Raw genomic sequence first — 11,924 nt, 5'->3', positions numbered from 1 at the left:
TGTGAGTGAATATCAGTGTTTGGGTGAGCGTGTAAAAACACTCATGTGGGGCGGTGGTGGGAGGGAGCTGCTAGGAGATAGCCCCAAGACAGTCTGGACATAGTCTATGCGGCTGGTAGGGAGTTTGTGCATGTGATGAGGGCGCTGAGTCTGCAAGTGTGTGGGTGGGAAGTGGGGTCAATCTGTGAGCCGTTCCCGCAACCCTTCAGAGGGCCTGCCCCTCAGACCGCTGCCCTTCCTCCTAGCCACTCGCCGGGACCGGCCGCTGAAGACATTCTCATCCCCATCCCACTCCGCATGAAGCTCCTGGCTTTCCTGAGTGTGCTGGCCTTGGTGCCGCAGGAGACAGGGGCAGCTTCTTTCTCAACGAAGGAGAGGAAGAGGAGAGAGGAGCAGATGCCTGAGGAAGGCGATGCCTCTGAAGTTCTGCCTCTGAGCCCAGACAACTATGGTGAGGTCATTGACCTGAGCAACTTCGAGGAGCTTACGGACTATGGGGACCAGCCCCCCGAGGTGAGGGACACAGCAGACCGACTGCATTCCCTGCATGACACAGAGTCAGAGACGCCCAGGCCCTCCCACCTGCCCCACAGTGTGGCTGTCTCAAGCCTCCATCTCTTACTCTATGAGGTGGAAATTCTTGTCCCTCCATAGGGACTTGTCATTTAGATGATACTAAGAAAGAGGACACAAACCCGGGACTCCTCCTTCTTCAGAAGCCATACATCCCACCCACTGCCGTCAAGTAGGACCCGAAGCCATGTCTCACTGAGTGGTGGTTGGGGGGGGGGGGTCCCAAAGTCCTCGTCATATTCTCTAGGAAATAAAAGAGCCACATTCCCTATCTCTTTTCTGAAACTGTCCTCCAGTCTGAAGTTCTTTCCCAGGCCCACTTGGCCTCACTGCAGCAGTGTGGGTGCAAGCCCAGAATTCCCCACCTGATTGCTGCATGAGCTTGGTCAGTGTGGAGCAGGGGAAGAGCGCCAGCCTGGGAAACCCCGAGAGCAGCTTCCATCTCTGCCTTGACCACCTGCTGGCTCCTCGATCCTCATCCCTCTCCTCTCCGGGCCTCAGTTGCTTTGTCTATAGGATGGACAGGCTGGACCTGATGCTCTCTCGGGTCTCCCTTTTTGCACAGTCTTTCTGCGATCCCTCCCTCCTCCTTCTCCACAGTGAGTCTTTGCAGGTTTGAAATCCATCACTGAGGTTCCCAGAGTCCAAAGCTAAGTCCCTTTCGGGCAAGAGCGGGGCTATGGTGTCCTCTGTGCTACCTCTGCAGGTTAAGGTGACTAGCCTGGCTCCCGCAACCAGGATCAGTCCCGCCAAGAGCACGGAGGCTCCAAAGACACCCTCATCAAAGCCCACAACGAGCAGACCTACTACAGCGGGGCTGATACTGAGTTCCCAGCCCAACCACGGTAAGTTCGCAGTCACATGGTCCCGATATCCCTAGGTCCTAGGCCAAGCAGCTGTGACCCAGCACCAGGGAGCACCAAAGAGGAACATAGTGGGGGTTGGGGCATGGAGGGTCACAGCTACTTTTACTAGCAGAGAGAGGAGGGGAAATAGCCAGAGAACAAAAAGAAAACTGGAATTCAAACAGGCACTGGCTGTCCCTAATACTTTTACCTGAATGTACACGTTGAGTAGGAAGCAAAGAAATGCCAGAACTCCCCGATGCCCTAGCAAAGCCACCCTGCCTTAATTAACAGCATGACGGGGGGAGCAGGTTGAGTGGTAATTAGATTAGAGACAATTAAAAGCCTGTAGAGAAGACTAAATAACTTTGTGGCTGTCACTTGGCATGGGAGCAAATGAAGCAGTCACACTGCTTTTCAGCTTCAAAGTCCCTCCTCAGCAGCTCTCTTTCTTTCCCGGATGCCCTCCTGGAGGCTGGAGCTGGCATCCTTGGCAGTGAGGCCTGGGCGCTCTGCTGGAAATCAGAAGCGGGCAGAGAAGGGTGAAGTTCATTCTGGACCTGCTTGCCTGCAGCGTCTCAGCTTCCCTGTTCTCTTCCTGGGATGTTTGCCTTGGTTGGACCTGTGTCACTGGGGCATCGGCAGGAAAACCATTCAGTTAGGAATCCATAACCTTTCAGAACTACAGCCTCAGGCTTAAAGGGGCCATAAAGGGCCTCAGCTGACCCCACCATTCAAAGCCTTGGGATAAGAAAGATGCTGGAGCCCCTCTGCTCCACCCCCTCCTCCTGGTCACTGCTGGCAGAGAACTGCTCAGTCTTGAAGCTATGTCACTCCTAACTCCTACCAGACTTCTTCCTTGAGTGGAGCTGCACTGGTCTCTCAGTAATCTCTGTGCCTTGAGAGAGCAAGTGAGAGAAACCACCTGGGCTATTCAGTTGTGTGATCCGATAAAGTCTCCCCAGAATTTTCAGGCCGGTCTGTGTAGGGCGATCTGGCTTAACCTCATGACCACTGGGTACAGAGGTACGGTCATGGACGGAGAGCAGGAGAGGGTTGCTTCCCAAAGAAACACTGGCATGCTGATGCCGTAAGAAGGGGAAGTGGACGCGGGGCGGGCATTGTACTCTCCACCTTGGTTCTTTTGTGCTTCTCGGAGCCACGTAGAACACACCTCGTTTCTCTTCCCCAAGGTGGATGGCAGAGCTAGCCCCCACTGGCCATCCCACTTAATTCCAGCTTTACTTTTTGGGACCAGAGAGGAAGCCTATGGGAAAGAGATGAATGGATGTCCTAGAAATAGCCGCATAGGCCCAGAAAAATGTGCACAGAACCAGGGCCTGCTGAAAATGCAAATGGGCTTAGACTGTTTAATAACTGAGGGTGGACCTGCTTCTCTGGGGTCGAGGGCAGAGTGACAGGCTGGGAGCACGCAACAGCGCTGAGTACCTGGTGCCCATCGGTTTTGGGAAGCAGCGCGTAGGCTGTCAAAAAGGCACAGATGGCCGTGGTCCAGCCACTCCCTGGGGTGAGCGCCGCTGACCACAGAGGCTGAAGGAATCCCCCCTTTGTTCTGTCTTCCACCTGGGCCAGGCCTGCCCACCTGCCTGGTCTGCGTGTGCCTCGGTTCCTCTGTGTATTGCGACGACATTGACCTAGAGGACATTCCTCCTCTTCCCCGGAGGACTGCCTACCTGTATGCCCGCTTCAACCGTATCAGCCGTATCCGGACGGAAGACTTCCAAGGGCTGAGTATGTAATGCTCTGGGAAAAGAGGCATTGGGGACAGGCAGAGGGAGAAGAGTCACCACAAGAACAGTCACCAACACTGTTAGCCCCTGCCCGTGTTAGCTCTTTCCTGTGGGCTCTCTGTCCCTCCAGCTGTCAAAAGTCAACAGCGCCAAGTCTCTATAAGCCCCTTCCTTGAAGTGTTTAGATGGTGGAAGTGACCGGTTTTTATTTGTTCTCCAAAAAGGTCTGGGAAGCTGGGAAGGGAAGGTATGATCTGCCAACACCTTCGGGACGTCCCAGCAGTGACAGCTGTGTGATCAGCTGGCCTCTGGACAGACTGGCTTAAACCTGCCCTCCATGGCGCTATGCTGTTGACATGGCTGTTTGTGTGCTTTTTGCTTCTTTATGCCTATGCCCTGCCTGAGACAGGAGACCTGGGCTCTGATCCAGATTCGACACTAATTACCCACAGCCTTTCGCGGCCGCGGTGCCCTTTTGCATAGACCCACAGCGGAGGTGAAGTGGATCCAGGGATTCCTGGACCTGTTGGCTCTTGCCCTCAAGAGGTTTCCTCCAAAAGACCCAAGCTGGACGGCCACCGCACAGGACAGAACTCCAGGGAAGGGCACGGAGGCATCCGAGGGCTTTCCAAGGAGCCCTGGATTATGTTATTTCCTCTGGTTTGGGCCTAGTACAGGTGGAGAGCTGATTAGAGTCCCTTTCTCCCGAGAGGGAGAGAACAAGGTGTGGATACAGCTCCAAGCCGGGCAAGGAAAGGCAGTGTCTTCCGCTTTCTCTCCTTGTTCTCCCTCTACCTCTCTCAGCAAAGTTAAAGAGGATCGATCTCTCCAACAACCTCATCTCCTACATCGCTAACAATGCCTTCTGCCTGCTGCATGCCCTCCGGGAACTCATCCTCCGAGAGAACCGGCTGGAAGCTCTGCCCGTGCTTCCCACTGGCATTGAGATCCTGGATGCCCGACTAAATCAGCTGCGGAGCTCGGGAATACAGCCTGCAGCCTTCAGGGTGAGTTGAGGTGGTAGGTCCACCGTCACCATCACCACCACCACCTACCTCCACGTCCACCTCCACCATCACCACCACCACCATCACCACCACCACCTACCTCCACGAACACCTCCACCCTCACCACTACCATCACCACCACCACCCACCTCCACGAACACCTCCACCACCACCCACCACCACCTCCACGTCCACCTCCACCATCACCACCACCACCACCACCTCCACCTCCCACTTCCACCTCCACCTCCACCTACCAACCACCACCACCAGCCACTGTTTTCATCCTTTTAAATTTGCCGTTTATTGATTCTTTCAGTTACAAGAAACTGATTCTGACCCAAGAAAAGCTCCCCCCAACCCCTCCGCCACGAACCTCCATATGTGGAAACAGTACTATCAAGCCTGTTACTGGCTGAGCATCCCTAACCTGAAATCCAGAATCCAAAATGCTCCAATAAGCATTTCACTGGAACACCTTGATGATGTTCAAAAAGTTCTGGATTTTGTAGTATTTCAGATATTTGAATTTGGGATGCTCAACCTGTACTAGGCATAGGGGTTCAGAAGTCAAGGCGGACAAATCTCTCGCCCTCTTCGGGGCACACAGCCTCGTGTCTTGACTTCTTTCTGTGCACCTGCTCCACTCACCTGTCTTCTTACACTCACAGGTTCTGCTCCCTGAAAACTTACTCATAAGTTTGGCTTGGAATAATGCTGATTCTGGCCCTAACTCTACATATCCTTTTATTTCCACAACCTGCCACTAAGGGACTGATTAATCATTGTCTTCCTATGATCAAATGCTCAAAAGAGCCTTTTTTGGTTTTGTTTTGAGACAGAGCTTGCTCTGACTTCCAGGCTGGAGCACAGTGGCACAATCTCAGGTCACTGCCACCCCTGCCTCCCAGGTTCAAGCAATTCCCCTGCCTCAGCCTCTCAAGTAGCTAGGATTACAGGCACGTGCTACCACACCCAGCTAGGTTTTGTAGTTTTAGTAGAGACGGGGTTTCACCATGTTGGCCGGGCTGGTCTTGAACTCCCGACCTCAGGTGATCTTCCACCTCAGTCTCCCAAAGTGCTGGGATTGCAGGCATGAGCCACTGTGCCCATCCAAGACAGACTATTTGGTCATTGGCTGGCCAGTTTTGTTGGAAAGGGCCAAGTTATATGATGCAAATATGCCCCCTGGGGCGGCCCATTCAATAGCGCTAGGAAGAGCCCCTGGTGTGCTCGCTCACATGCTCTCTCTCTTTCTCGTTCTCTCTCTCAAGTAGTAGAATCTTTTTCATATTTAGAAGCATCAAATAAACCAAATTAGTCTTGCCTATTTGAAACAGGACGAGGTTTCAAAAAGCAACAGAGGCACGCCGGCTTGCCCTCTCACCTGCCTCCCTACTGCCTTCTACCCTCTCAGCCTTCTGTCTGCGGTGGTCCTTGAGGGAGTTTTCCAGAACACAGTGTCACTACCACTGTTGAGGTGGAAGAGCACTAGCCTGGGAATCAGAAGCCGGCCACATGACCTCGGGCCTCAGTTTTTCAGTCTCTAAGTAAAGAACGGAATTGCATGATCACCGACTTTCCCCGCTGCCCAGCCTCAGCAACATCCCGGCTCTCTCCATATTAGGAGGCGCTGCTTTGCATTGACTCAGAGCTGTTTTCTCAGCCCAGGATAAGGCCTGGGCTTTGGAGCCACAGAGACCCGGGTTTGTGGGAGAGTCACCCAAACTCTCTGATCTTGTTTTCTCATCTGCAGAATGAGGGTAATAATACCTGCTTGACATAGCCGTTGGCGGGTTAAATAAGACAGCATTTACAAAGAGCACGGGAGGGTTGGATATGCAGAGTAGATACTCCATAAATGGTAGCTATCATTTTTCTTTGCTCCCTGAGCCCTGCTGAAGGCTCGTCTCTTCCCAACCCCTTCTCTGATGGACACTGATTCTGAGAGCTCGGTCCCGTGCTCGTAGGTGTGCCTCTCTGCCTGTGGTTCTCCTTCTGCTGGTCTGGCTGTCCCCCGAGGGTCTGCTCCGTACCTGCTCCAGGCTTAGCATTTGGAGACTTGTCATTGGGGCAAGTCCCTTCTGAGAGCAGAGGAGTTGAGACAAAGCTGAAATGGCCCCTGGTCCTCCCTCCACCCAGTCCTGCCCCTGCCCTGCCCCACCCAGTGGCATTACCAGCTAACCAGCTCTCCTGCTCAGTGGCGGGCACCTCAGTGGCAGCAGCTTTCCTCCTGCGTCCAGCTGGAGTTAGTGTCTGTAAGCTCCTTAAAGACTTGGGCACCCTCTGTAGCACCCAGCACAGAGCCTGGCACGTGGCTGAGGCTGAGTCCCGAATGAACAAATGGGGCCACCTGTCTCTGGCCTCATCGCCCTCTCACTGCCAGGACCCAACAGGACCCATCAACCTCCTACACTCTGTTTTCTCCCCAGGCGCTGGAGAAACTGCGGTTCCTCTACCTCTCAGACAACCTGCTGGATTCCATCCCGGGGCCTTTTCCCCTGAGCCTGCGCTCTCTACACCTGCAGGTAAGGAGCCTCACCCAGAGCAAGGGTGACACACAGAGCGTGGCGGATGGGAGTTAGGTACCAGGGAGCAGGGCATGGCAGTGAGAGGCATGAGGCTTGGGCAGCTGGGGTCTCCTTTATCTGAGGCTTTATTGGAGACGTGGATTGGGAGGTCTTGTCTATATAATTGTGCATGGCCCCAGTTAGACTTTCTCCATTTTTTCTTTTTAAAGCACTTCCTCTCTCTCCACCACTTTATTTTATCTTACCCGGTTTCTTTTCCTTCTCCCTTTTTCCTACCCTCTGTCTCTTTCCTTCCCTTCAGTCCTTCCCTCCGTCCTCTCTCCCCTCGTCTTCCTCCCTCTTCATCTGGGCCCTGTCTCCCCACGCAGCATCTCCCAGGGCTCCTCTCACCCCTGCTGTGTGGCTTTGGCCCTAGGAGCTTCCGTTTCTTCAGTTGCACCGGCAGGCAGAGCTGGAGGGGACAGCTGATGTGAGCCTTCGGTGCTGCGGAAGGGGCAGACCCTCTGGGTGGGGCTCAGCTGGTATGTATTCTTTCCAGAATAACCTGATAGATACCATGCAGAGAGACGTCTTCTGTGACCCCGAGGAGCACAAATACACCCGCAGGCAGCTGGAAGACATCCGCCTGGATGGCAACCCCATCAACCTTAGCCTCTTCCCCAGTGCCTATTTCTGCCTGCCTCGGCTCCCCATCGGCTGCTACACCTAGCTCAGACCCCTTCCACTCATCCCAGGTAAGAGCCCTCCAAGACCATGCAGGCATGGGCCTCCAGCCGTGAAGCTGAATTCCTTTTCTTTAGACACTGATCTTAGCCCAGGCTCAGTCAACCCCTTGATCCCTTGCAAAAATCACTCCCACGTATGTGTATGTGTGGGCGCACACACACTCAATGAAATGAGCACGGAAATGTCTTTCAGTAACCAAATTTGCATTTCTCTGTCTTCTTTCTTTGACACCTATGGCTCCCGGCTCAGAGAACAGCCGTCTGCAGTGGCGCTCCCTTCCATATTCTCCATCTCTCGTACCCACACAGAATGCCAAGAAAGCCGTGGGAGAGGAAGAGGAGGAGGGGAGAGGAGGAAGATTGGGGGAAGAGGAGGAGAAGCGGTGATGTACTGGAGCCTGCTCTTAGTACTTGCAGGAACAGATTATTAAATTTTCCAGAATTTTGCAAGTCACTTGTTAAACATACCCCATTATGAAAAATTAAATTATATACACTCACAATTAAATACATTATATTGAAAACAAATGTAATAATTATTCACAAACCATCCCTTTTCAATTAGCTTACTATATTCTACTATTAACCATGCCCTTGAAGTTATTTCTGTCCATGGTGTCTGTATGGGGGAGATGCTAGACCACGGTGTGCTACGGGGCAGCTCTTCCAGATCCTCCTTCAGTGACATCACATTGGTGGTTTCAAATTGGCCACGGCCGGGGTATTTACACTACAGAAATTGGTTAATGCTACCAGCTGGAATTTCCTTTTCTGAGAGCTGACTATAAAATATTTGCCTGCCTACCACTGAGGAGAAAGAAAGAATGGCTACTTAAACCAGCTCCCCCTACCCACATGCCATCCTACTGGGGCTGAGGTGGGTAGGATTTCTAAGGGGCATTCCTTCACTTCCAGCTCTTCTGAGGCCAGGGCCTCCTGTTAGATTTGGAGGGAACCATCCATAAGGATGGAGAACTGAAAGATGTACCTCCTGTAGCACTTACATAGTCCCTGGCTCACTGGCAGTCTCTGAGCAAGGCTCAGCCGGCTGGTTCCTGGCCACTGGAGCGTCCATCCTTCCCATTCGCTCCTGCATGTTTCACCACCAGAGGGCAGCCTTGTGCAAAGAGAAATAAAAATAGCAATTGCCTCTGCCTTTGGATCCGGGACAGGGGTTGCTATGCTGGGAGGATGGGAAGAAGGGCAGCTGTCATGTAGCCAATGATTGGCTCCTTGAGTTAGAAGGGAAAGGAGATGCCACCCTTCCCCTGCCCCTTATAAGGAGGCTTTGGGCAAGGGGGATGTGATGGATGGGCGCTTGGCCTCAGGCCTCATGCTAAGGCATGAGAGAGTATGAGGCAGGGAATTCCCTTACTCACGTAGCAGGGCCTTATGGAGCACCCACTGCCACATGGTGGTATGATGGTGCGCCACGAAACACAGTCCTTTTCCTCACAGAGCTTAGAGTTTAGTGCAAAAGGCAGGTGTTAAATAATCACACCAATAACCACGCTATTCAACTTATAAAAGTGCTGTAATGGGAAGGTACAGAATGCTGTGAATGCTTATAAGAGGAGAACCCAGCTTAGGGGTCCAGAAGATCTTGCAGAGCTGACGTTTAAGCCGAAACCCAAAGGAATGGCAGTTAGCCAGGCGGTGAGTTGCCAAGGCAATTATTCAAGGTCCCAGGCAGTCCCCGAGTCTGGAGGGACAGGCATTTCTTGAGAGCCACATGGAAAGGAATCCATGTGCCTGCCTCCCCCACCTCTGTTTAGCACCTCACTGTGCCCTTGGAGCCTCACGACAGTCCCGTGAGCAGCAAAGGCAGAAGTTACTCTTCACATTCTTCAGACGAAGACACGGAGAACTAGAGACCAATCATGGACCCCAGCTCACACGGGTGACTCGGGGTTGGACCAGGACTGGACAACAGGCTGCAGACCGGCAGTGGGAAGTCTTGAAGGTGGTGGGAGGTGCCTTCATGCCTTTGCGGTGCCCATCCTCACTTCTAGGGAATCTAGGATCCCGGCGTACCTGGACCCAGGGGAGGACAGGAAGGTAGTGAGCCAAGAGCCCCTTGCCTTTCAGAGCAGCAGGGCTGTCACTGGCCCTTCTTCTGTGCCTCCTCTTTCCAGCTCTGTTTGTTATAGCAGAATGTGTGTGTGTATGTATGTGTGTGTGCGTGTGTGTGTACGTGTGTGTATGTGTGTGTGTATGTGAGTGTGTGAGAATGAGTATGAGTGTGTGAGTGTGTGTGTGAGAGTGTGTATGTGTGTAAGTGTGTGTGAGTGTGTGTGAGAGTGTGTGTATGCGTAGGAGTGTGTGTGTATGTGTGTGTGAGAATGAGTGTGTGAGAGTGTGTGTGAGTGAGTGTGTATGTGTGTGTGAGTGTATGTGTGTGAGAGCATGTGTGTGTGTGTATGCGTAGGAGTGTGTGTGTACGTGTGTGTATGTATATGTGTACGTGTGTGTATGTGTGTGTATGTGAGTGTGTGAGAATGAGTATGAGTGAGTGTGTGAGTGTGTGTGAGAGAGAGTGTGTGTGTGTGTGTGTGAGAGTGTGTGTATGCGTAGGAGTGTGTGTGTGTGTGTGTGTGTGTGTTTCTTTCTCTGTTTCATCCACCAATCCTATCCCCTTCCGTAACCAGTATCCCATTCCATATTCTGCTTTATTGGATTATGAGAAGGCTCAGGCATGCGACAGCTGAAAGCCTCAAGCTCCCCAACTGCAAGAGACCCTGGATTGAGGAACTCAATTTTTTAAAAAATCCAATTTAAAAAAAGTAAGGTTTTCCAGAACTGGGGCTTTCGGGAACTGGAAGCCACATCACTGCCACATGCCTCTTGGTTACTCTTTGCTGAGTACAGGAAGTAGTCTGGCTCCTGCCCCATTGTGTGACAGGAGCTCTAACAATCCCTGGACTCCTGGAGTTTGCCGGACCTATCACAGAAGCTTTTCTGTGCCTCAACTCATTTAATTCCAGCAATGACCCTAGAGAGCCTAGAGAGTAGGGATGCTCGTCTCCATGCTGCAGATGAAGAAACGAGCTTCTGAAATGGGAGTGTCCCAACCCAAACATCGAGAGAGTGGCAGAGCTAGGATTCAGTCCCAGGTCCATCTAGCCAGAGCCTGAAGCCCTGCTCTCTGCCGCCCTCCAATGCAGACATCACCTTCAAGTTCCAATTAAAGGAGGCCGGCTCCAGACAGTTTCTTTCCCGAGGCCATGGCTGCTACTCCGCGTAGGAGTTCCCCAAGGGCTGCTGCCTCTGCAGCTGTCTCTTGACTAATCCCCCATTTTTGGCTAGGGAAGCCCAAGGAAGAGAAAGAATGCCCTTGTTGGCTGTCTCCCTGAAGAAATTCTAAACAGAGTATCTGTCCCTCAGCCCCAGGCAGGGAGGGAGGGAGGAGGAGGTGGGGGAGAGAAATCCCACAGCTGTCGCTTCTCGCTCTTGATGTGAACAGCTAGGCCTCCTGTTTCTCAGGGACCCAAAGGGGTTAGGGTTGGGCAGCTGGCAGGGAAGGCAGAGAGCACCTTTGCAGCCAGAGCCCTCCTAGCCTGCAGCATGGGAAAGATGGGGAGAAGGCAGACGAAAGCCAGCCCTGAGAGAACACAAAGGAAGGGAGGGAGAGGAGGGGCCGTGGGGTCCAGCCAGGCATGGCAGCCAGCTTGAGGGCCTCACGCCAGCTGGCAGCCAGGTTTGCTTCAAATTCACCTCCTCCAACAGCAGACTTTCCTAACCTCACTCATCCAGGTCCTTGGTGGCCCAGCGGCACCCGTATTTGACTTTGGCAAGGGCACTTGCTCTGGGAGGCACCCTGGTGACTCTTCCCCAGCCCTGTGCGAAGGGGATTGTCTCCCTCCTCTGAGGCACCCTGCAGCCTTCAGGAGGGTCCTGCCCTAACCTGTCCTGTGAGTATCATCGGGAAGAGGTCGAGGGAAAGAGGTCAGGGCCTCTCCTCTCTGTGAGAAAAAGGATGAGTTTGCAATCATCTCCCCCTCTGCCTGTCCCATTCTGGGCTCCAGGATCCTGTTTTTCTGAAGGCTACCCAGCAAGACCCAGGGCCAGAGGAGGCTGGTGGAGAAGGGACGGTGGGAGGGGCTGCTGGAAGGGCTGGAGCTAAGTCTGTTTTAGGGGCCAGGATCGTTTCCCTGCCCTGACCTTGCCTGGACTCCCTTCCTGCTTCCTGTTCCCTTTTGCCTCTTCCCTGGGAATAGTAATCTCTTACGTTTGTGCTGTGAGTTTGTACCTCAGTAAGCTCTTTTACTTGTGGGATCTGATAGTCCCCACAACTCTGTCGGGAAGGAATTATTATGCTGCCTTTTACTGACAGAAAATGAGAGGCTAAGTGCTTTGTCCCGGAGAAAAATGATTTGACATAAACAATCTGTAACAGAAAAAAAAAAAGATGGGCACGGGGGTGTGGCTGCAGTGACAGTCATCACTTCCTGGGAATTCTTGTGGGAGAAGTGGCACATCTCATCTCCAACTC

At 52.9% G+C, this 11,924-nt stretch overlaps 1 protein-coding gene across 1 annotated transcript; it reads left to right on the top strand.

The window, feature by feature from the left end:
* The first annotated feature begins 297 nt into the window (after positions 1 to 297).
* OPTC (opticin) lies at positions 298 to 7,416 on the top strand. Its single transcript, XM_003938308.3, has 6 exons — positions 298 to 513; positions 1,280 to 1,418; positions 3,012 to 3,170; positions 3,974 to 4,176; positions 6,609 to 6,704; positions 7,246 to 7,416. The coding sequence occupies exons 1-6, from the start codon at positions 298 to 300 to the stop codon at positions 7,414 to 7,416; spliced, it is 984 nt and encodes a 327-aa protein (XP_003938357.1).
* The last annotated feature ends 4,508 nt before the right edge of the window (positions 7,417 to 11,924 follow it).

This window comes from Saimiri boliviensis, chromosome 14 (assembly GCF_048565385.1).
Source record: "Saimiri boliviensis isolate mSaiBol1 chromosome 14, mSaiBol1.pri, whole genome shotgun sequence".
Lineage (NCBI taxonomy): Eukaryota > Metazoa > Chordata > Mammalia > Primates > Cebidae > Saimiri > Saimiri boliviensis.
This window is presented reverse-complemented; position numbering and strand designations above follow the sequence as displayed.